This window comes from Myotis davidii, unplaced genomic scaffold (assembly GCF_000327345.1).
Source record: "Myotis davidii unplaced genomic scaffold, ASM32734v1 scaffold616, whole genome shotgun sequence".
NCBI lineage: Eukaryota > Metazoa > Chordata > Mammalia > Chiroptera > Vespertilionidae > Myotis > Myotis davidii.
The window spans coordinates 1,958,952-1,985,644 of record NW_006291965.1 but is presented as its reverse complement, the minus strand read 5'-3'; the positions used below and the strand labels follow the sequence as shown (position 1 = coordinate 1,985,644).

General features: G+C 34.8%; 1 protein-coding gene across 1 annotated transcript in view; it reads left to right on the top strand.

Annotated features, from left to right (window-relative positions):
* SMC5 (structural maintenance of chromosomes 5) overlaps positions 1-26,693 on the top strand; it is an 80,359-nt gene that overhangs the window by 46,173 nt on the left and 7,493 nt on the right. The window contains exons 11-20 of the mRNA XM_015565009.1: positions 2,033-2,146; positions 6,098-6,192; positions 6,827-6,959; positions 9,683-9,856; positions 9,947-10,116; positions 12,073-12,196; positions 12,612-12,734; positions 23,245-23,370; positions 26,135-26,179; positions 26,619-26,693. The exon at positions 26,619-26,693 is cut by the window's right edge and continues 19 nt beyond it. Coding sequence (XP_015420495.1) covers positions 2,033-2,146; positions 6,098-6,192; positions 6,827-6,959; positions 9,683-9,856; positions 9,947-10,116; positions 12,073-12,196; positions 12,612-12,734; positions 23,245-23,370; positions 26,135-26,179; positions 26,619-26,693 — 1,179 coding nt within the window. The remainder of the gene's footprint in view (positions 1-2,032; positions 2,147-6,097; positions 6,193-6,826; positions 6,960-9,682; positions 9,857-9,946; positions 10,117-12,072; positions 12,197-12,611; positions 12,735-23,244; positions 23,371-26,134; positions 26,180-26,618) is intronic.

Here is a 26,693-nt window from a genome sequence, read left to right as displayed (position 1 = left end):
TTGGAGTGCTACATACACTTCCTATGTCTACCTGTCTGTCTTACTACTGTGACTAAGAAGATGTGGCTTTGGAGAACTTTACCAAATATTTTCTTCACCAATCTTATGAGAAGGAGCATGCTAAGAAACTGATAAGCTGCAGAGCCAACAAGGTGGCCAAATCTTGCTTCTGGATATCAGGAGACCAGACCATGAATGCAGTGGGAGTATGCATTACACTTGAAAAAAAGTGCAAATCAGTCACTACTGGAAGTGAACAAACTGGCCAGTGAATAACTAACCCCCTTCCCCACTTCTGTGACTTCCTTTAGAAGTATTACCTAAATTAGCAAGTGAAACCCATCAAAGATTTGAATGACCATGTAACCAACTTACACAAGAAGAGAGATCCAGAATCTGACATAACAGAGTATCTCTGACTAGTGCACCCTGGGAGAGAATGATGATGAGAGCTAAGTTGTAGGTCACTTATTGATAGCTATAAAAAAAATTTCTACTTCCTATAGTCATATTGGGGTTACTTTTGCTTACTCTTTCTATAAGTTGGAGCAAATACCCACATACATTTTCTTTCAATTGTGCTATTCTTTCCAATAAAGTAATTTGGTCCCCCCCAAAAAAATTGTGAAGAAATAGACACTAAATGTTTACCGTGTTGATGTCCAGGGAGTAGTATTTTATGTGGTTTTCATTTTATTTCGTTTGATTGTATATCTTTCTCCATTTTTCCATACTATTGATATACTATAATTTAAAGTAGTGATACTATAATTTAAAATAGTGATATTTATGTAACAAGTGCTGCACTAATTTTTTATTGTATCTCTTTTAATTCACATTTATTCCTATGAGGTATAGGCTGATTTACTTTACCCATTTATAGGATGAAATAACTAAAGTTTTCAGAGATTTTAGTTCAAGGTTATACACAGGATTTAAAGTGACATCTGTCTGACCCCAGAGCCTTGGCTTTTAACTACTGTGCTGCCTCTTATATATTAATAAAGCCTTTTTTTTTTTTTTAAAGAAAGCTGATTTCCATCTGCTGGAGCTAATCTCTCCCTTTAAATTTCCTAGATAGCATTTTTATATACCTCTGTTGTACTGTGCTTTTCATTATATTTATCATTTGTGATAGATTGAACTCTTGAAAATTTTTCCTGACCTATCTTTGTATCATCAAATACCATTGAGTCTCAGCATGCAGAAATGTCTAATTAGCTGGTATTTTTAAATAAATCATTAAGTTTTTATGCTGTAATGGTACTAGCCTTGGGTTTCTCCTGAAGACACTACTTATAGTTACAATTCATAGCTAGTTTTTTTCATTTTCTTTTTTTTTTTTTTTTTTAATATTTTTTTGTTTTTTTACAGAGAGGAAGGGAGAGAGATAGAGAGTCAGAAACATCGATGAGAGAGAAACATCGATCAGCCGCCTCCCGCACATCCCCCACCGGGGATGTGCCCGCAACCCAGGCACACGCCCTCGACCGGAATCGAACCTGGGACCTTTCAGTCCACAGGCCAACGCTCTATCCACTGAGCCAAACCGGCTTCGGCTAGTTTTTTTCATTTTCATAGTTTTATTCAGTTGTGTTTTTGTACCAGTTATTGCCATATATAATATTAATTCCTCTTAAAGATGAGGAAGAAAAAAGTTTGGGGACAGATGAGAAATGTTTTTACTTACAGGTCACAATCTAAGACTTTCAGTGTTTTCAATGAGTTGACCAGAAAGGAACTTTATTATTATATAATACCAAAACCAGTATGCACCAGGTACTATTCAAGTCTTAGCTTTCATTTTATGATGCATTGGATGTTTCTGGGTAATAATTTAGATTAAATAGATGTTTTACAATGTTGACCCTTCAATACCAAGTTGTTTTGTTTTGGGGGGGCGTTTTTGGTCTCCCTTTTTCTCAGTCATCAAATTTAATCTAATTAAATCTATGATAAAATGTGATTATTTTCTAGTAATCTGTCTGGGTTTCAGGAAAATCAACTAATTTTTTCTCTTTGTTTTCTTTAGATCAATATGAAAGATAATAAAAATGCCAAATATATTGAAAATCATATTCCATCAAATGACTTGAGAGCCTTTGTATTTGAGAGTCAAGAAGATATGGAGGTTTTCCTCAAAGAGGCAAGTATAAACTAACATAGTTTGACTCACTTGACACTTCCAGTGAATTTTAAAATTTAAACTAGAGCAAAAAGTGATTATGACTAATTTTACCAGCAGTAACTCTAGAGTGAGCAACTCTTTTACTGATTTCTGCCCTATCTATGCTGTTTTTGGGAAATGAATTTGTTTTCTAAGAGGAAAAACAGCCTATACTCCCCTCTGTGATATACAATTTTGAAATTAACATTTGGAATTAATATGAAGAGTAATTCTGTGACATTGTCTAAAAAGATAGAAACATCATAATGATGGACTTTTGGTCTTGAACATCCTTTTGGAAACTATATTAGAATGAACTTAGTTTATCTTTGGATGGGAAATCAATCTGATGTTATTGTTTGATATAAATAAATTTTCAAAAAATGAGATTCCTGTACTGGCTAGAAAACACCACTAACCAAGAATCAATGCCACTGAAAGGTAGCATAGCTTAGGAGTTAAGAACATAGGCTCCACGGCTGCCAGGATTTGAATTCTGACTTTGATACTAACTTGGGCAAGTTGCCTAAATATAAGCCTTATTTTCCTCAACTCTAAAATGGAGATAATACTATCTACTTCAAAATATTTTGGGGAGGATTAAATGAAAAAGTATTAGCTAGTGCTTGTTAGCTATTGTATTTATTATGTGGATATTATTATATAGCTATATAGTATATATTGTTAGCTATATATGCTATTATATCCTGTCAGTAAGATTTCTTTTTCTTTTGCATATGCCATCTACTTCTTTTAAAGCCCCAGAAAGATTTTGTTTGTTTAAACCTTTGCTAGTGAGTCTTAAGCGAGGACAAGACCCTAAATCAGCTCAAGTGGGCCTCTATTTGTCTGGTACACAAGTGAGTAGATTAGATTAGAAAAATTTCTTGCTTTGGCTTTTAACATATTGTCCTCCATCTCGTTTGGGAGTTGGTAGGGAATGTGAATATATACACAAAAAGATTAAATGTATGAGATTATAAAATGTACTTCAAAAAGTGAAACATTTGTGTATTTTAGGACTAATTTAAGCCTAACCCGGTGAGTTAGTGTTCTAGTATCAAAGCTCATTCAAGAAGTTGGTTGCTTGGGTTACAAGTCTGTGATATACCACATATTGTGAAGGGTGTGCCACATATTAAGAGGATTTCAAACTTGAAAGTCACCAGCTTAGCCAATTCTGAGTACCCTGCTTTGCCTCAAAAACACATGCTTCCTCTGTGCTAAAGATTTGAACTGTGTATTGATAATTTAAGTTCCTAAAAATTAGACCTTTATTATTTTTTCTTGTGCTGTTAGCAATGAACTTTACAAAGGGTCTCATCAATAAGACCAGAACTTCCTCTTACATGAATGACTTTTTATGTATTTTTAAAAAATATATTTCATTGATTTCAGAGAGGAAGGGAGAAGGAACGAGAGGTAGAAACATCAATGATGAGAAAGAACCATTGATCGGCTGCCTCCTGCATGCCCACAACCGGGCATGTGCCCTTGACCGGAATTGAACCTGGGACCTTTCAGTCCACAGGCCGACGCTCTATCCAGTGAGCCAAACCAGCTAGGGCTTTTATGTATTTTTAATTGTGAAATTTATTGTATGTACTAAAGTACATTTCCCATCTTTTTAGTAACTTACAAACCATCTTCACAGTTTTTGCCATTTCATACACTACTGTGCACTACCATCCCAACATGTAGTGCTACTTTTTAAAAAAAGATTTCTCTTTTTAATTTCAAGAGAGAGAGAGAAACATCATTGTGAGATCGAGACATCAGTTGGTTGCCTCCTGCACACTCCGTGCATGGGATGATGCCCACTGGCCAGGGCGAACTATCCTATTATTTTTTTTATTTGAATCACTTCACTTTTTAAAATATATATTATTGATTTTTAGAGAGATAGGAAGCGGGAGAGAGAGAGAGAGAGAAACATCGATGTGAGAACAAGACATTGATCAGTTGCCTCCTCCATGCTCCCTACTGGGGACTGAACCTGCAACCTGGGCGTGTGCTTTGACTGGGAATCAAACCGGCAACCTTTTCAGTGCTCAGGACAACATCCAACCAACTGACTCACACCAGCCAGGGCTAACTCACTTCACTTTTTATTACTCAAACAAAATATTCTGAAAGAGAGTTTAATATTACTGCAAAATTAGAAAACAGTTTGCACAACAATAAAGATAAAAACAATGTTAGTGCTAGATCTGTACTGTTTCTTACTGAAAGCAGAGAACAGGATTCTTTTTAAAAAGGGAGGGGGAGATAATAAGGAGTTACACAGCAGTTTTCTTCCTGTGATGAGAAGTGAAAAGGAAATTATTTTCTCATTGTATAATTCTTTTATTTAGAGTAACCACTAAAGCAGTATATTTTACAAACATAAGTAAGAATCAGTATGAATCTATACCTTCTATTTCTTTTTAATAAAATTTTATTTTGATGTAACTTTAAACTTACAGAAAATATGCAAGAGTATACATGGAAATTCTGTATACCTTTTATCCAGATTCACTAATTACTTGCATTTTCCCTATTTGCTTTATTATTTCTCCATTGCAAAGTAGTCAGTTTTGCTATAACCCAATATGTTCATTCCTAAAAATCATTATGCTATGCAAAATTATACAATAGAAACCCATTGGGCCTATGGGGAGAAAAATGACAGCATAGTTTTACACATTTAAGATTGTCAAGAAATATACAAATACAATAAATATGTCCTTTGTTTTTAGAAAGACCTGAAGCTAGCTTGTGGAAGCAGGCCTTGGAAGGGTATAGTGCAGTGCTGGGGAACCTTTTGAGCTCGGTGTGTCAGCATTTTGAAAAACCCTAACTTAACTCTGGTGCCGTGTCACATATAGAAATTTTTTGATATTTGCAACCATAGTAAAACAAAGACTTATATTTTTGATATTTATTTTATATATTTAAATGCCATTTAACAAAGAAAAATCAACCAAAAAAATGAGTTCTCGTGTCACCTCTGACACATGTGTCATAGGTTCGCCATCACTGGAGTGGGTCAAACAATTGAAAGCGCTTATCTAAAGTTGGATAGAAAGCTGCAACAGCAAATGTGGTTGGATAGGGCTCATAATACATGTGGTGACCTGAGTTAGCTGGTAGATGTTTGAGAGGAGTGTATGTGTGTCTGTATTTGTGCACAAATTACATGTATTTCTCAGCAGCTAGGTTGAGTTGGGTGCAGTTTTCTGCATTCACCTAGAGAAAAACCTCATGTTTCTTGTAGATAGAATTACATGTAAGCAAATTTGAAATCCATGTATTTCTTAAATCGTCTCTTAATATATCAGTTGCTCAGAACAAATTTGTCTTCAAAACAAGTATTATACAAAACTATTTTTCTCCTTGTAATTATGTATGTGGAGATACTATTCTTCATGAAACTAGGTTTAAGAACCAGTGATTCTGCCCTAGCTGGTTTGGCTCAGTGGGTAGAGTGTCAGCCTGCAGACTGAAGGGTCCGATTCCGGTCAAGGGCACATGCCCTGGTTGTGGGCTCGATCCCCAGTAGGAGGCATGCAGGAGGCAGCCATTCGATGATTCTCTCTCTCCTCTCTGAAATCAATAAAAATAAAATTTTTTTAAAAAGATGATGCTGGTATCATAATATGACTTGGGAAATGTCCCTCTTATTTCCTGAAAGAGTTCTGGTATTATTGCTTTTTTAACTGTTTCATAGAATTTATCAGTGAATATTACAAAAGAAATGGACTCTGTAAAAACACATAACTACAATATCAATATCACTAAAAATTTTTCTTGTAAGTACCATTAAATACCCTGTCAGTTTTTAAATTTCTGATCATCCCATGAATGCCAGTAGGAATACATTAATTTTAAAAATCATTTTGATTGAGCATAGATGGTTATTAAATTAATATTTTCCTTTTTTATATTCAGGTTCGTGACAATAAGAAATTAAGAGTGAATGCTGTTATTGCTCCCAGGAGTTCATACGCAGACAGAGCACCTTCAAGATCTCTAAATGAACTAAAGTAAGTCTTGAAAATACTATTAGAACTAACCTGTACCTTTTAAATATTGAGTAGTCATTTATCTCTTTAATATATTTTAATTATCTTTTTGTCACATATTTGTTATAGGCTGTGTTATTTCCCTTTAGGATCTCTACTTAAGTCTAAAATAAGGAAAAATCTAGGCGCAGGAACAGATATGGTATAGTTAATATATGATGATGATGTTTTAAATCATTGGAATAATATTGGACTATTTAATTAAAAATACCAAAATGCTTGGTTAATTATTGGGAAAATAAAGGGATAAAACATCACTTAATAATGCAAAAATAATTTCCAGAGGACTAAATGGAAAAAATTGCAATTATAAAACAGTAATAAGTAAATATCTTCACTCTGAATGTAAGTAGACATTCTAAATACAAAATCAATAGAAGAAATGTCAAAAAAACCCCAGATTAATAGTTTGTAATTATAAATATATAAAAATTAAACCTTGACAAGGCAATAAATCTCAATTATTAACCACTTAAGTGATTTTCAAGTATACAAATACACAAAGAAAAGACTTATTTATTGGCTACTTGTCAACCATCAGATTTTTTGAATGATATTTTAAGAAGAAAAATCTAATAGGTGTTTTTCCTTTCAGACAATATGGATTTTTCTCTTACTTGCGAGAATTATTTGATGCACCTGCTCCTGTCATGAGCTACCTTTGCAGCCAGTATCATATTCATGAAGTTCCTGTAGGAACTGAAAGGACCAGAGAAAGAATTGAACGGGTAAGAAAGTACTAAATCGGTAGTTTTATTAAGTTTTCTTAGCTTACACTCAAGGAAAAAAAGTAAAATTTAAAGAAGCTTTATCATTCTGTTGTTTTTAACCACACAGAAATTATCTTTATATTTTGTATTTTTAATATAACAGAAAGTATGGACTAGTACTTTATGACAGGAGTGATGTGGAGTTACCTAGAGTAAATAAATAATACCTATGGGGTCATTAAGTTAAATCCTGAAAAGAAATACCTGGCACTCTTACCTGATTCCATTCTGCCTTGCTTGATGGACCTATGTTTAAACATTACATTAATGATTTAATCATTTAGGTTCTTGTATTCTGGATTATCTTTCCGAGAAATTATACTTCAGTATGGTAGGCTTCGTATAGTGAAACCTCCCTGTCTTAAAGCTTCTACTTAAGATTACCTCATATATCAATGACCATCCTTACTTAATAGGGTCTCATTTTCCTGGCTTATTGTAGTACTTAGGCTTTTTTTTTTTTAATCCATTGGATTCTTTAAGAAAAATGTTTGTTTTTTATTTTCCAATTATAGTTGACATTCAAAATTATACTAGTTACTGTGTACAGCATAGTGGTTGGATTTTTATATAACTTACAAAGTGATCTCCCTGATAAGCCATTCTTTTCTATAATTCTTTATTGTTGAAAGTATTACATATGTCCCCTTTTTTTCTCCTTTGACCCCCCCACCCCCACCCCCCAAGCCTTCCTTCAACACCCTATTGTCTGTGGCCATGGGTTTATGCATACATGCATACAAGGTTTTTGATTGATTATCTCCCACCCTCCTCCACCTTCTAAGCTTTTTTTTAATATACTAATTGCAATTTTATTTGGGTGACATTGGTTGATAAGATCATATAGGTTTCTCAAGGAACTCTTAGTTCCTATATTCTGCCAACACGGTTTAGAATTGTCTTCTTACAAGTTAACTCCAAGGCTCCAAACCACATTTGTTGTTTGTATCACAGGCAGAATCAGGGAAGAATTCTCTTCTAAAACAGGTTTTTCCATAACACCAAGTTGCCCTATTAATACCACTTGTAAGCATCTAGGACCCAATTACAGACCTACTGTTACTTACAATATTGACTTTATTAGAAAATATGTTTAAAATTTTCTAACAACTGGTTTATAGTTATTCCAGTGTAGCGCTCTGGTCTTAATTCTACGGTGTTTAGAAAAAAGGACAAGACCATATTCATAAACCAAACCAATGTCTATCATAACTTTAGGTATAGGTAGGGCTGTTTGAAGGTGAGGGTAGCTTTACTATTGCAAAAAGACTATAGAAAATTCGGTAAGGGCTTTCAGTTTTACCTCTTGAACAGTGCTTCATGTTGAATTATTTTCATGTACTTTAAGTCACCCAGAGAGCTGTTTTACTAGAGAAACAGCATTGGAATTCAAGTAATTTACATTGAAAGTAAAATTAATTCATAATTCATATTTTCCTTCATCTCTTTCCAAATATTTTTCTTAAACCCTATTTTTATATAGGTGATGGTATCTTCAAAATCCTTGAAAACATTGAATATTTCTTATTGTTTCATTGTCCAACTCGGTGCTATATTGTATATAAACACCTATAAATTATGATGAGGTGCTTCTCAGACATGTGCATATACTGTAAAGTCCCTGACATTATTTTAGATATCTTTCAGAAGATATAAACTTATATTGAGGAAACTACTTATCTTTATATCTGCAATCGTATCTAGATAATGACAATAACAGCTATATTTCTTCCTTAGACTAACAGTACATTTTTTAGTTTAAGTTTTGCTTTATTATTGAATTCTAACATTTTAGGTTCTCTAACAATGATTACAACCTATTTATGGAATTGTTCTCAATTTCTAATACTTCCCCCTTTGGTTAAATTTTCTGCTGACGCTCTTGATGTCCTTTTTGGTGGGAATGCCTTTCCCTCATCATCTCTCAGTTCAATGCCATTTAAAACTTATTTTCCTGAAACTTGGGTAACCTGTTCTAGGCTTTCCCTTCATTCCAAATTATTCTGCATTGGATGCCAGTTTATAAAATTTAGGATGCTTAAATGTCTTTTTTCTTCACTTAGACTATAAACTTCTGCAGAGAAGCCATAATAGTATTGGTAATAAACCTTTAGAGATTAGAAAGAAACTGAATTACAGCAGCATATTCTTTATTAGATCTATTCCTTGTATAAGTTCTTGAGAAAAAAAGATCCCCCCCAAAATGCAAAAATTAAGTCTCTGAAATCCTTGAAAAGTGTTCCATTAAGTATTCTCTCAAATTATATGGGAATTGAATTTAAGATTATGTGTATTTGAACAGTATAACTGAGGGGAAGGAAGAGTAAGTAACTTACCTGAAATAACAGTTCAATGTATGGACACACGGGTCCTGGTATCTTTTCTGTAGATAAAATAAAGCTTCAAAAGTACACTTAGTTGGGAGCGATTGTATAGCGAAGTAGAATATAGTTAGCTTTGCTAATTGTTTTGGTTTCTCCTAATTTTCTTAATGTTATCTAAGATAATAACATGAAATGTATCAGCCACCTTTTTAGAAATACTGTTGGATAAGTTTTTAAAAAACAACTGTATACTATATTTTGATCTAAAATTCATTTGTTCTGTATTTTTAATTCTTTGGTTTTTTTAAATATATCAGTTATTATTAGATGTGCACTGATACTTATTTTACATTGTAGGTAATACAAGAAACCCGGTTAAAACAAATGTATACAGCAGAAGAAAAGTATGTGGTGAAAACTTCTGTTTATTCAAATAAAGTTATTTCTAGTAACACATCCCTAAAAGTAGCCCAGTTTCTCACAGTCACTGTGGATCTAGAGCAAAGAAGACACCTAGAAGAACATCTAAAGGTTGGTTTTTTTAAATTTATTAGAAAAAAATATCAAATGGATTTATAATACTTTAACTAGGGCTCTTTAATTATTTTGAATATCCCATAGGAAATTAATAGAAAATTGCATGCAGTGGAATCAGGGTTGATTGCTTTGCGTGAGAAGAACAAACATCTAGAACACAAAGATAATGAACTCAGACAACGAAAGAAGGAGCTTCTTGAAAGAAAAAACAAGAAAAGACAACTGGAACAAAAAATTAGTTCCAAACTAGGAAGGTATTTTGTATCCAGTTTCATGGGGTGTGGCTGGGGACACAAAGCAGTATGGGATATTATTAGTTTACCTTGGAATGACACCATAATTCCCTCAAGCACGTTTTGTAATAATTTTTTTCTCAAACTTTAATCCTACTACCAGGGGAAATGAATATTAGCTTTTAGTTTCAAGGTTTTTCCCATATCTTACTACATCATAGGTCAGATCTTTTTGTTGTTGTTCTTTTATACTTCTTGCCTGTAGAATAAAGATATAGATATTAATGACATAATCAGCCTTCAATAGTAAATGATAGCTCATTGGCTTGAGTAAGATGTAAGTTTACCTTGACCTAATAGAGTATGTGTTTATAAACATTCATAAATTGAATCATATTTGAGATGCATTAAGAAAAAAAATTTTTTTTAAGCAAACAAATGTCATTAACTTTTATTTTAAAAGTTAATAATGTACCTTGGTTGCTTAAGACAAGTTCTAACTGCCTAGAATTTTTTTTTTTTTACTTTAAGCCTTTTTTCAACTTAAACCCGTCACTTCATTCAAGCACCTGCAAACACTTAACCTTTACTCTGCAGCTGCTATACTGTCTAAAACTAAACTTTCTCCTCATAAAGTATTGTTGATTTTCATAGTGAAATGACTTTTCATATATACAGTTATGCACTTTGGAATACTACTGTGGGGCCTGACTAGTCCCTACTCTCTTCAGTGCCTCCAGAATACTATAAATTTCTCTTTTCGTGTCCCAACCCCCATGTAAGAATATCTGTTGTGATTTTCTGCCATTACATGAAATTTACTTAAATACTACTTTCCCTTAGACTCGCTTTCAAGTTTTCCAAAATCTTGTTTCACTCTATCCATTCCAACTCATCACCCTCCCCCATGTACCATTCAGGACACTCTATAACTCCACTGAACTAGTTTATTCTTGTTTATTATTGCTCCCATCTTTTGTTCTTGCTTTATCCCCTAATGGCAACATAGTGTAGTGGAAACCAGACTTTGGTGCATTCGTACCACTTCATATCTGTGATCTTAAGTAACTTAGCTTCTGAGCCTTATTTTCTTCATCTTAAAATAAAAAACAAAGTATTAACTTTATATATTTTTTAATTAATTTCAGAGATGAAAGGAAAGGGGGAGAGAGAGAATCATTGATTGGCTGCCTCCTGCATCCCCCCTACAGGGACCCACAACCCAGGCTTGTGCCCTGACTTGGAATTGAACTGTGACCTCCTGGTTCATAGGTCAGCTCTCAACCACTGAGCTATGGGGTGTGTGTTTTTTTTAAGCAAGTCCCCCATGAGCCCTCCCCCCCAAAACCCCCAGTTAAGCTCCTTAAGGGGAGGGAGGGGACTGTGTTTATAAATAATATTGAAAACCAGAGTAACAACTAATATGTATCAGTTATGAGCCAGGCACGATAATAAGTGTGTTACATAGTTTACATCTTCACCACAGTCCTGTAGGAGGGGTTCTCTTATGATTTTTAATTTTTAGATGAAGAAACTGAAGTCCAGAAGAGTAACTTGTCCAGTTATGCAGGAAGGAGCAAATTCAGATCCACATTTGTAACTCCAAATGCTATACCGTTAGCACTAGCATTAGTTGCCTAGATAGATTACACTGGGCACATAATACGGGGTGTGGTAAAAGTAAGTTTATAATTGTGAGTACACAAAACAATGTTTGTTACTGAATTATTATTTAGTATTGCATTATTTTCCATACAAACAACTGTAAACCTGCTTTTGCCTCACCCTATACATATCTCAACAAATACTTTTTGACCCTGCATAGTTGCATAAAATGATTGTTTAATCTAGAAGCTAGCAGTTTAGACATCTGGGTAGCATTGCTAAATAGCTCATAAAACAGCAGGGGACCAAGGGTTTGGGCTCAATCCTTGTGTATAACTGATTTCTACATCATTATATGTTTCATCATTACAGTTTAAAGCTGATGGAACAGGATACTTGCAATCTTGAAGAGGAAGAGCGAAAAGCAAATACCAAAATCAAAGAAATAAATGTTCAAAAAGCAAAACTTGTTACCGAATTAACAAACTTAATCAAGGTAAGGCATTTTCTTTATGTTAGGTAGATAAGACAAGTTAGTAAAATCTTAAAGAGATTTTTAACTTTATTATTTGACATTTTTATTATCTATAATAATAAAAGTATAATAGACTAATTAGACTGGATGTCCTTCTGGACAAACCGGGGCTCCAAGGGAAGCCTGGGTCCCAGGTGCCAGCAGCTGTGGGAAGGAAGGCCTACTCTTGCATTTCGTGCATCTACTAAGATAATAAATTGGTTAAAAGCACTCATTGTGCTAAATTATAAATACACAGGAAAAGTTTTGAAAGTTCTCTTGTAAGAAATAGTTATAAAAATAACCAAGTCACATCAGATGAATATTTTTATGGTTTATAATTTTACAATTAAGAAAAATAATACATTAAAAAACTTTTACGGGTTTTTGTTCCTAGATTTGCACTTCTTTGCATATACAAAAAGTAGATTTAATTCTTCAAAATACTACAGTGATCTCTGAGAAGAATAAATTAGAATCAGATTATATGGCTGCATCATCACAACTACGTGTCAAAGAGGTAAATATTTTGCTTCTATTTTTTTTAATTTTTGGGTTCTAGCCTCAGACCTGTTTGAAAACAATATATATCAAAATATCCAGCATGCAGTTGGTGTTCTGTTTCATTTACAAATTTAATGCATTCTGCTAATTTGGAAGCAATATTTGAAATACTTTACAATGTATTTGTTATTTGATGGTGGTAATAATCATAAAAGATAAATCAGAATATCTGATTTAGTTCCTTGAAAACTAAAGTACCCTGTCTGCTTTCTTATTAACTCGTAAATTATAGTCATGAATATAGTAGCTTTAATTGCCATTTGCACATTTCACAGAGTACACTGCAGATGAGTTCTAATTAACAGTAAGAGTGATATTGTATAGTTATGGCAATTTAATCTTCTGTAACTATCTGTCTGTGAAATGATGATAAAAATTGAAATAGTGTGCAGGGGAGGATGTACTAAGTTAACATACAACACAAAGAAAGGCTGGCAACAAAATGGTAGTGACCTGGTACAGCTTTTGAGTCTCAAATCCACATAATAACAAACCCATGGACAACATATACAACAAAGCTAAATTTCAAGGTATTTTAATTGGGTGTACTACAATATATTTTCACATTAACCACCCCAAGTTGGCATCAGACTGTACAAGTTAAGACTGCACCGTCCCCAACAAGACTGCCCTTACTTTAGACACCAGCTGCAAGTTCCAGGGGTCCTTGGGCCACCTGCAGTTTTGACCAACTGGCTACAAATTGGAGGGTTCCTGTGATCTCATCAGGTTCAGGAGTTTACTAGACTGACTCATAGAACTCAAGAATATGTCATACATATGATTATAGTTTTATTATGAAGGATACCAATCACTACTAGTCAAATGATTAACTTAGCAAAAGTTAAATGAAAGGAATCTAACTTTTTTATTTCCTCACCCAAGGATATGATTATTGATTTATTTTTTTAGAGAAACATTGATCAGTTGCCTCTCATACATGCCCCATCTGGGGATCGAATCCACAACCTAGGTATGTGCCCTGGGAATCAAACCTGCAACTTTTTGGTGTACTGGATATCGCTCCAACCAAGCCACCCAGTCAGGGCTCCAACTTTGTTTTGACTTCCCAATAACCTCACGGAGAAAAGGTCTTTCAGTTGACTTTAAAAAACAGAAATTTGATATTAAGAACAAAAAGAACTTGTATTATTTCAGTAATAAAATGTTTGTAATATCCTGAATATATTATGTTATAGGATAAAGCAAATAAGGGATTATGTTATGTCATTAGGATTTTCAGCATAAGAGAATAAAGATTCAGATATAAAACAAAGGAATATTCAAAACCTTGAAATATTTAAGTTGAATTAATGAAGTCAGTGTATTGTCTCCAAAAGAAAAAAATTTCCCAGATATGTGTAAAAGACCCAGATTTTGGCCTCTAAATACTTTTGGACACTAAAATCGGCCATTGGAGAAATGGCCAATTCCTGAGCAGGGAAAGAAATGTCCGAGATTAACCTCAATTATATTGTCACACCAGAAAGCAGAGAAGTTATTAAAAGATGACTTGACTCGGAACATGAAGAATCTCCTCCTGCCACAGATGAAGTAGTAATAGATTGAAACACATCAAATTTCTTAATCTGTGAATTCATAATGATATCTTAATCTATGAATTCATAATACTTATATAAAATATTTGTCATCTTTAGAGGATATTAGGGAACCAGCTCATTTTGAAAAATGGCAAAGAAAGAATTTAGCATTTATCCTTCCTTTCCTCTGTGAACTGTTATTTAGGATAAACAAGTAATTCAAATAATAAATGCAGAAGGAATTAGTGTATAGAATATTGTCACTTTGAAACTGCACTGCTAACATCACAAAAGAAATAGCCAGATATATATGTGGATCTTAATGGAAGGACACAACACCACCTATGAAATAATATTGTAAAAAATTCTATGTCATTTTGATTAAGCTTCTAAAACAGGATTTCTCAACCTCAGCAAGATAAACATTTTGGACTAGGTAATTCTTTTTGTGAAGGGTCTTTTTTGAAGTGTAGTATATTTAGCAGTATCCCTGGTCTCTACTTGCTAGGTGCCAGTAGTACACACTCCCTCAAACCCTAGCTATGACAATTAATTGTTTACAGACGTTGCCAGATGTACTCTGGGGAAGAAGAATGTCCCCATTTCAGAACCACTGCTGTAAAACTATCAGTTTCCAGGAAATACAGTGAATTTAGCAAGGTTGCAAACTTGAAGTTCAATATGTAAAAATCAGTTGTGGCTCCATATATTAGCAATGAATAATTGGAAATTATAATTTAAAAAACAATACTGTGTATAATCACATTAAAAATATGAAATACTTAGGGACATATTTATAAGACCTGTATACTGAACACTTTAAAACTTTGCTGACAGAAGTTAAAATAGGACTTACGTAAATAGAGCAGTTGATTGTGTTCATAGATCAGAAATTCGGGATTTGTTCAAATGTTGATTCTCTTCTACATCTATAAATTGATTAAAATTCCCAGCAGAGTTTTTAGTTTTTAGAAAATTGCAACTCATTTTAAAATGCAATGGACTTACAAAAACTGAAAAAGCATTTGAATGACAACACCTAATTTTAAGACTTACTATAAAGCTACAGTAATGAATACATTATTGTATTGCTGTAAGAATAGACATGGGTCAGTGGAACAGATCATCCAGAGATAAAGTCACATATATTCAGTCAGTTGTTGTTTTTCAAAGATACCAAGACAATTCAATGGAGAAAGAATAATCTTACAGATAGTGATGGAACAATGGAATAGTCATCTACAAAAAATGAACCATAACCCTTACCTCATACCATATACACACACACAAGAATGGGCATAGACTTAAATGTAAGAACTAAACCTATAAAACTTATTGACGAAAACATAAGAGAAAATCTTAATGACCTTAGATTTGGCAAAATAGGATACAAAAGGAATCAGAGGTTGTAGTTTTATCAAAATTTAGAGCTTTTTCTTTAATAGATGCTGTTAAGAAAAGTCAAGCTACTAATTGGGAGAATATATTTGCAAAACATACACCTGACAAAGGACTTGTATCTAGATGAGGAGCTACTACTGTGGGCTAAATCTAACTTGGGATCTGTTATATAAAGTTTCCTGCAAGCTAAGAATGGTTTTGACTTTTTTTTAAAGGGTTAAAACAGAAGAATATGTGACAGACTATATGTGGACCTCAAAACCTAAAATATTTCCTTACTGGCTCTGTATAGAAAAAGTTTGCTAACCCCTGATGAATACTATAAAAAGAATTCTGCCCTGGCTGGTGGTGTTCAGTGGTTACAGTGTCAGCCTGGTCAAGGGCAAATACTTAGGTTGCAGGTTAGATGTGTGCAGGAGGCAACCAGTTGATGTCGCTCTCACATTGATGTTTTTCTTTTAAGTCTTTTTCCCCCCTTTTAAATCTTTATTGTTTGAAAGTATTACATATGTCTCCTATTTCCCCCCCTTGATCGATGTTTTTTTCTCTCTCTCTCCCCCTCCCTCCCACTCTAAAAATCGCCAGAAAAAAATATCCTCAGGTAATGGTTAACCAAAAAACACAACAAAACAACTCTTCACATTTATCAATACAAAGAAGACAAATAACCCAATCCAAAATATGGGCAAAAGTTTTAAGCATGCTCTTCACTAAAGAAAGTATACAGATAGCCAATAAGCACCTGAAAAGATTCCCAATCTTATTAGTCAGTGGGAAGTGTGAGTTAAAGCAATAATAATGAGTTAACACCACAGACCCTCTATAAAGCAGCAGTCGCCAACCTTTCGGACCTCACAGACCACTGGTTAGCGACCACTGCTCTAAAGTGACTAAAATTTTAAGACTGAGTATACCGAAGTGCTGGAGAGGATGTGAAGCAAAGGCAGACTAAAAACCTATATGACCCATTTACATGAAATTCTATGAACTACAGAATGCCTAGTGACAAATCTATGGTTGCCTGGGAGGGTACAATGGGATGGATTACAGAGGGGTACAGGGTTGCTGCAGGTGATAGAAGATACATTCATTATCTTGGTGATGATGGTTTCACTGATGTATATATTTGTCAAAACTCAGCAAGTTGTACACTTTAAAATGGACAGTTTATTCAACAATTACACTTCAAAACAAAAAATTTTAAGAAAAACTTACATTATGATTTTTATAATTTGCTTCATTTAGGTCTTTTATAATTTTTTTAAAAATATATTTTATTGATTTTTTACAGAGAGGAAGGGAGAGAGATAGAGAGTTAGAAACATCAATGAGAGAGAAACATCGATCAGCTGCACATCTCCTACTGGGGAAGTGCCCGCAACCCAGGCACATGCCCCTGACTGGAATCGAACCTGGGACCTTTCAGTCCGCAGGCTGACACTCTATCCACTGAGCCAAACCGGTTTCGGCGGTCTTTTATAATTCTAAGTATGAAATTTTAGTTATATATAAGTAGGAAGAGTAACATAACATACAGGTGTCCACTATCCTGTTAAACAAATGTTATACTTTGCCATATTGGTTGCAGATTTTTAAAACTTTTCATGTATTCAAAGTCCCCTTGTATCCTTCCCCATCAATTCTTCTACTTTCTTAGATTCTGCTCCTTTTGGGCAGTATGTGATTCGCTTTACACTTAGCTTTTCACAAACATACCTGTTGTGTAAAAGTGAACTTTTAGTAGTATCTTTTTGTGGAAAGAATCACTACAGGTCAGATTTTCAGAAATAGAGACAGGACTGTACAGATGAATGGAAAGAGTAAATGAAAGTGGGATGGGAGCTTCATTATTCTGAAGCCAGCTTCTTTAAAGTCTCCTGAAAAAAGCTTATGGCTAGAAGAAACTGGAGGAAAAACCAATTTTGCTATCAAATAAGCACAGGCAAACATAAACACAACTAGCCAAAAGGAGCTCAAGGTCAGGTTTGATGAGCAATGCCAGAGGCTTGGAAGATGGAAAGTTCCTTCCCTCTCTCCTCCCCGCCAAAGAAAGCAGGGGCAATAGTAGCAGTAGTCATTCTGAATACTCGTATAGAAGGGATACAGCAAAGAAAAGAAACCAAAGCTGTAGTACCCAAACTGGAAGGCGGCAGGGGGAGGGTCGGCTGGATATGAAACTAGCTACCAAAGGAGGGTCCTTGTCAGTGTTCCTTTCGTGGGAGTGTGGAGGAAGCCAGTCTGCCTGTTGCGCATTCTGTTGGTAAATATTTGTAGAGCCCATGCTTTAGTGATTGAGCCTATAAACCTGGTTGTTCGTTATAAAGAGATTTCATGAAGAAATTGAACCATCGTGCAGATATTATATGGAGCTTTAAGTGAAGTCATACAAGACAATATTTGATCCTGGTGCCCAGAGTTTTGTTTTTGAATCAAGTTTTAATTAAGAACTTAAAATTATGGGTTTGTATTACGTTTACAGAAGTATCATGAAATCATGATGTCTTTGTAGTAAGCATTCTCCCAAACTTAACCTCCTCTTGACATAGTGAGAAATATTTTTCCAACAGCCTTTGTTCACATAGATATATTAAGATTAGATGCAGGATAAGAGAGTATTCTCTTACGATCCATTTTATTAGTAGTAGCAGAAATATTCATATTTCCAATGGAGCTGACTACTCTAGAGAATAGGAAAGTTTCTTGGGAGGAGGTTTTGTTTTTAATCTTTGAGTCACTAAGTAATTTTTTACAAAAATGGCCACATTATACTGTCCAGATAACTAATTTCTGATTAGCTGCTTGTCTAGATTTTGTTACCTATAAATAATACCCACTTAGATCTCTACTTCATATCCCCCACATACGCACACCTTAGACAGGTGTTTCCATACAATCTTACTTGGTACAACCCCTGACTTTTCTCAGCAATACTTTGCACCATTCTGCTTCCCCTTTTCATGTGTTGATCTGAAAATCATTTAATGCTTTTTATTTATAACTGTTTTGCCAACCCTGTTGTAAGGTTCCTCTATTTTTATGCAGTGTGTACTTGACAGATTTGTTGCTGACTGACCATAATCATAACCACATTTCAAATAGCCAGAAATGATAGTGAAAGAATACATACTAGAGTGGGTGTATGGTAGTTCTTTTTCTCTCTTGTTTCTTTTTTCTTCTCATGTTTGCTGTCCTTTACCTATACATATTCTTACCCGTCTTCTTACTCTCCTACGTCATTTGAAACAAGGAGAAATCATTTTTTCCCTACTTGTCCCTCTGAATACCTGCCAGATTGCACTAAGGAACCATTATTACCACTTCTGTTTTTGTCCTTTATTTATTCTGATTCTGAAACAAGTTCACAAAAGAAGATTGACACAAAATTTCAGAAGGGGTTATCATCCTTGATGGAACTCGGGAATAGCTAACCACCACCCTCGAGTTTAATACTTTCCCAAATTGTTGGAAAGCAAATAGGGAAACAGGATTACAGACCTACAAAACATCTCCAGAGAAAGGCAAATGTTGTGAACCTCTGTCTTGTAATTATGTCACTACCTTCTGGAATATTTTCAGAACAAATTAGTAAGGTGACTGCATGTGAATCCTGATACGGAGATGGACAGATGGATGGATATACCTAGAACTTGGTTTTTTACCACAGGCAAGTTTCCTAACACTCCAAGTGTGTAATCTTCAGCCATAGATATTATGATACTAGTAAATACCTGACCTGCAAGAGATTGTGATATCCTATCTAATAATAGTCAAAGATTCAAATTGACCGTACCTTCGCTACACCCACCAGTGGCTAATCAGAATGATATGCAAATTAACCACCAACAAAGATGGCAGTTAATTTGCATATATAGGCACCAAGCGGTGGAGCAAAGACTGAAGGTGGCTCCGGCTGGAGCAGCGAGGGCTTGAAGGTGGCTCCGGCTGGAGCAAAGGCCTGGGTCCCGGGTGCCAGAGGAAAACCAGTGCCGGCAGCCACAGGGAGGGAAGGCCTATTGCACGAATCTTTTCGTGCAACAGGCCTCTAGTTTAATTTAATATGCTTAGTGTACACCAATATTTCCTTAAAAGTATCTATTTACATCAGGATCAGTATAAATTAAAGATTGGAAATTAGTTTATTTGTTAATCCTAATACTAAATCCTGTGCTTTTATCTAATGTTCTCTCCTCTCCCTACCTGCTTAGCACTCTCCCACTCCCCCGCAAAAAAAATTTCAGAGGAGACATTTTTAAAATGAGATACATTTGGGGGGAGGGGGATTATTTAACAAGTAAATAGTATTATTGTGATTACTTTATTGTAATATCTATTCTATCTTATATGTATTAAAACATATAGGTAACATTTGAATTTTAGACCATTTAAATTGGAATGAAATTTTGTGCTTATATTAAAAAATGGAAGAAGAAATGTTTTAATTTACAGCTAGTGTTTTAGTAAAAGTTCAGAGTTCATACTACCTAGAACTTAGTTTGGTTCCTTTTTACTAGCCTAACTGTACTCTGTTTGACTCTTATTTTAATAAGTTGTTAGAATTACTGTGTTAAATAATTTCATGTTTACCTGCTATTTAAGAAATTATGTGAACAATTCTGATTTCTTCCACAAGAGGGCGCTCTTAGAGAAGCTTTTCCTTCATTAAGTTACTTCTGTACACCTTTCATGCCAGTTGAACTTTCTCAAAAAGAATTTCAGAAAAAAAATAATTCTTACTAATTTCTTCTTAGCATATATCCTACAAACTAATCCTTTCTGAGATGTTGGTGGTAGGTATTTTGTAAACTTTTTCTTTTTTCCCCCTTATGTCTTACATAGATGAAACATTTCTATTGTGTATTAATTGTTAAGGGCTAGACTCTTAAGTAGAAATGTATATAAAGTTCTTTTTACTAGCCTAACTACATTATCATCTTACATAATTCTATACTCCCTTACCACCCCTTACCCTCCCCCCAAAATATATCTCAACAATTGTGGGGGTGGGTGTTATGTGAAGAGGTATGTCACAAAAATGTGCTAGTATGTATAGCCCTGGCTGGTGTAGTTCAGTTGGTTGAAGCATCATCTCATATACCCAGTGGTTGAGGTTTTGATTCCTGGTCAGGGCACATCCCCAGATTGCAGGTTCAGTCCCCTATCGGGGCTTATGCAGGAGGCAGCTGATTGATATTTCTCTCTCTCTCTCTCTCAGATTTTTTTAAAAGTATTTTTTTGTTGATTTCAGAGAGGGAGAGAGATAGAAACAACAATGATGAGAGACAATCATTGATCAGCTGCCTCCTGCATGCCCCATACTGGGGATTGAGCCTGCAACCCAGTGTGGGGCATGCAGGAGGCATGTAATGTGCCCTGACTGGGAATTGAACCGTGACCTCCTAGTTCATAGGCCAAAGCTCAACTACTGAGCCACGCTGGCTAGGCTATCTCAGATTTTTTTTAAAAAATTATTTAAGTGTACCTATACAAAAACATCTTCTCTGGTAAAGATTTTATTAGACATATGCCACCAAAGAGAAAGAAATCTTTGAATGAGATTTTGTCCCCCTAAGCACAGAGCCCCGAGTATTCAGCTCAAGGATTTCTTTCCCAAAGTGTTCTAACATTTCATTTAGCAAGGTCCAGAGTACTAGGCAGCAGAAATAGAAGACTTCAGGGGTGTTTAGTTTCTATTTAGCTGTCCCCTTGTTTTACATTTGCCTGAGTGTGATTGTCCCTAGAGAGCAGAGTAGGGATGATTGGGAAACTAACCTTTATTTTTATTTCTCTCAGGGTGTAGAGACTGAGGAATTCATTAAAGGAAACTATAGTACTGTGTGATTAGTATAAAGGCTTGCTTGTGTTTTCAGTTCAGTCCAGTATATATCCCTTTACTTTTTATAACATTATGTCTTGGTTTAGTTTATTTGCTATCAAATTTGTATGTTTAAAAATCACCCGAGGACCTTGTTAATAACAGATGTTCAGGCCTCAGCCCCAGAGAACTTAATCAAATAGTTCTGGCATATGGTTGGTGTATCATTACTGTTTTAATAATCTACCACCCCAGGTATTTTTTTGTGCACACTGAAGTTCGAGGTTTAATGGAAAGAGTAAGCTAGACCTGTCTTCTTAGAAACCTGCTGACCTATTTCTGTAATCCTGAACAAGTTTCATATTAAGAAACTTGTTCTGAGCCACATCTAGAAAAGGAGATTATATTTTTTTAGATTGTGAGGATTAGATTAACATATATGATAGTGGTTATAACAAAGGTTGGCCACAGAAGCCATTCCATGATGCCCTTCTCGTTACACGTGAAACTTTTGCCATCTGGCTCTTGCCACTCTGATCTTTTATATCCTTACCTCTCCTCCACACATGTTAGATCTTGTTACATAAATAAGTGGATCTTTGAGCTTCCTTGCCTTTACTTGTGTAATCACCTATCCTGGGAATGCCTGCTGCTGCTTGCTCTTTAGTAATTTCATACTTGTCCTTTAAGACCATTCACTTATAGCTTCTGTGACTACTCTGACCTTTCTGCATCCCCTACCACCATGTATATACTTTGTTTTGCTTTTCTCTGTTTAATCTCTCCCACTGAGAGGATATAATGAAAAGAGTATGAGTTCTATAAGCAGGCATAGATGTGAATCCTGACAGCCTCTAGCTAATTGTGTGAGATTGGACAAGTTGCTTTAATTTCTCTGTCTTTTTATTTTTTATGTGCAAAGTGGGAACAATATTACTGTTCAGTGTTATGAGAAATAAGGGAATAATGTGTGTGAAGCATCTAGCAAATAAGCTTTAAATAAATAGTAGCTGTTTCTTTTACAGTGATTTTATGTGTCTTTCCCCTTTACGTTTCTCTGCTCAGTGCATAATAAAAACTGACATTTAATAGATTCTCAATAATTATTTGGTGAAGGAATGAATGTGTCCATGAATAAATGATAATTATATGGACAGGCATTTGGAAAACTGTCAAAGGTTCTACTTACGTTTGAGTGCTGAGTTTTCTGATAGGAAGCCTATACACTGTGTATTTCAAATTTCATTAGAGTGAAATTATATATAGCTAAATCAAACTGAGGGAAAGGTCATTAAATTTAAAGTTCTTATGGATTAGAGCAGGGGTCCTCAAACTTTTTAAACAGGGGGCCAGTTCACTGTCCCTCAGACCATTGGAGGGCCGGACTATAGTTTAAAAAAAAAAACTATGAACAAATTCCTGTGCACACTGCACATATCTTATTTTGAAGTAAAAAAACAAAACGGGAACAAATACAGTATTTGTATTTGCATGTGGCCCGCGGGCCGTAGTTTGAGGACCCCTGGATTAGAGAAATGTTGTACATGCTGATAAACTTTTAATCTTTACAATAAAAGTCATTTGAGATACGGTTTTCCGATTATTTGCTTATCATAATCAAAATTTAATAACTTATTTGATATGTAATGTAATGTAATTTTATAAAATAGCCCCTCTGTTCAAATTTCCAAAATATTTTTTTCTTATAATAGCAACATTTCATTGAGTTGGATGAAAATAGACAGCGATTATTGCAGAAATGCAAGGAGCTTATGAGGAGAGCTAGGCAAGTATGTAACCTGGGTGCAGAGCAGACCGTTCCTCAAGAATATCAAACAGTAAGTATAAAAAGTATATAATGCCACAAGTTAACATTATTTGTAAGCTTAAAATGTGTTAGGCATTGTAATGGCCCATGAAAAACATGATGTTCCATAAAAAATGGGAGATTTTCAACTGAGTATGTAATTTTGCTAAACAAATTTTCGTTACTCGTGTCGCTTAGTACTAAAGTTTTTAAAACATGGGTATCACCTTGCAAAATTATTAGTACCATAACATTCATTTTTCCAATGAAAGGTCCCTCCCCCAAGCCACTTTTCAGGAGTAGGATTGGGAAATGGGATGTGGTTTTTCATGGAAACAGAGTACCAGTAATTGGTATATAAGAAACAGTAAATAGAGGTGACATTGAGAAAAGCAGGCTAAATGAAAATGTTGTCCTGAATATGGGGTTTCTATTGGAGTTCAATGGGAACTGAATCTTTAGGGCAAACATTTATCGGTAAGAAAAGGAGAAAAGAGCCTTTCTTTCCGTTATGTGCTGCCATATCACTCAGTGACATGAGGAGAGCCTGCCCTTTAGTCCACATTCCACCAACGATGTAGCCCTAAGCTTTACCCTACAAGTAGGGATAACACCTATCCTCTTAGAATAATGTCACAATGAGAAAATGAATAGAAAATATGTTAAGATATCTGACATTTGTATGGATTTTTTTAATTCTTAATTTCAAATGTTACTTATTTCAATAGATAAGGAAATGTCTACTAAGGATATAATGAAATGTCTACAAGGATATAAGTAAAACTGGAAAAAATTAATTGAACTATAATTTTCAAATCCTCAAATGTTTTACTCTATGATATCAGACATAGAAACCACAAAGAATAGACTGGGTACATAATAAGAATGTAGATTTTTTTAAGACAAATTGAGGAGCTATTATTTCTAAAAATATGCTAGAACTTCTCCAAAATATATTGGGTTATCATAAAATAAATGTAAATATAATATCTGTAGTAATTTTTCTTTCAGAAAGTAGCATGATTCTATCCTTGATAAGTCATATTGCTTTTGAAAGGAACAAAATTAGGAGATAATTCATACATTCATTAAAAATATGTGTATGTGTATTGAACAAGACAGAGTTCTTTCCTGAAAATTATATTCTAGTCTGAATCATGTGGCAGATAAAAAAAAACAAAACAAATAAAAAGGCAAATAGATGTTGGGTAGGAAGAGGTGCTAAAAATAAAACAAGGTAAGAGGATAGAGTGTCAAGGAAGGTTCCTTTGAAAAGATACTATTTTAGATGAGTCCTGAGTGAAGAGAAGAAATCAGTCTAGGGAAGATTTGAGGGAGAAAATATCATAGGCAGAAAAAACAGTTCATACAAAGCCCCCAGGACAGAATAATATTTGACACTGGATGCCTGGTGCACGAATTCATGCATGGGTGGGGTCCCTCGGCCTGGCCATCAGGGCTGGCCGGCCGGCGGGAGAGACTGCGGGAAGTTGGCCAGCCATGGGAGGTTGGCTGGGGGAGTGCACTGACCACCAGGGGGCAGCTCCTGCATTAAGCTTTTTCCCCCTGATGGTCAGTGCGCATCATAGCTACTGGCCGGTTGTGTGGTCGTAACCGTCACTTAGGCTTTTATGTATATAGATGTTTTAGAATAAAAGGAATCTTCAGTGGGGCTAGTCCAAGCAAAAAGGAAGACAGTGTCAGGTCATGTATGACCCTTTATACCATAGAAGGAGTTTGGGTTTCATTTTGAGATGGAATATACTAGAGGATTTTAAAGAAGTGATATGACTAACTACTGGAAATATCAGGGGGAACATTTTATAAAATACATGATTGTCTAATCACTATACTATATACCTAAAACCAATACAAGGTAATATTAAAAGTAAACTGTAATTGAAAAAAAATGGTTTTAGTAAAAAAATGTTTTAGTAAAATAAAATGAACTTCAAAAAACTTTCTCATCCCATCAAAATTGGCAGAATTTTCTATTAGTATTACTTAATGAACTTTATTAATTGAAAGAATAAGTAAAAGAGCACTCCTAACTGCTATACGGAGAATAAAGTAAGGATATAAGACTGGAAGTTAGGGGACAGAAGATTATTGCTGTGGACCAGACAAGAGAATAGAGTCACATGGATTAGGGAGGAAATCCTGGAGACAGAAGCTTATAGATTTGAGGAATTGTTTAGAGACAAAGCCAGCAGGACATTCAAATGGATTTGAGGTGAAGGGTGGGAGAGAGAACCCCTAAATTTTGCCATGAACTGGAATGATGATGAGGAGAAATAGGTTTGCTCAAATTGGTGAGTGAAATAAAGATATCTGTTTTACCATCTTACATTTAAGATGCCTTATTAGAGTTAAGTGAAGATACTAAATAAGTGTTGAGCACATGAATTCAAAGCTCAGTGGATAGTCAGATTCAACAAATATCTGAAGTCCTATAGAAGTTGAACTGCTTTCTAAAAAGTTTAAAAAAACTTAAGATATTAGATTAATGTAATATCAGGATCTTTTTCAGAGTTCCAAGATTCATTTTGTACCTTGTAGTGTAAGAACTTTGCAGGTTGTGCTGAAAACAAACAAACAAACAAAAAACTGTACTGCTTGCTTCCCCTCATAGGAAAGTATTTGTTCTGATTTGTCTCTCTGGCATGGATAGTTCTGTGGTGAAATTCTGTCAAATTAATTAGATTCTTAGGATGCTGTTTCAGTACAGTATAAAGTTCTAACTTCTTGCTCTCTTTCAATGCCCCACATATTCTGGACCCATTCTACCAATTCAGCAAGTACCCAACATTCCAAATGGACACAACTCCTCACCCCCCATGGTATGCAGTGCTCATTCTTTTTTCCAAGCTCCTGTCTCCCCTCTGCCTTGCTTTTTCTTAGCCATTTGCTTTAAGGCCCGGAGATGAATTCTGGGCCTCTGAATTCTCCTATTCTCTTGTAGCTCCTGTAGCATGAACTGATACTTCCTACTCTAAATTCCATAGCCTATATAATATGTACTGCTTATTTTAATACTCAACATCCGTACACTGCCTTAAGGTATTATCCCGTGTAAGTGTATATATTTTATTTCCTTTTAAAGGTGTAAGCTATTTGAAAGCAAAACCCTGTTTATAATTTCTTTGATTCCTTCTGTGTTAGCATGCTGTTGAACACATGGTGGTAGAGTAGTAGATACTCGGGCCGAATATTTTAACTATTTGAATTTAACTTTTCACTGTACTATCTACAATGATGGATAATTTTTTTCTTCCTTAGGCTTTCCAGGACCTTCCAAACACACTGGATGAAATTGATGCTCTATTAACCGAAGAAAGATCAAGAGCTTCTTGC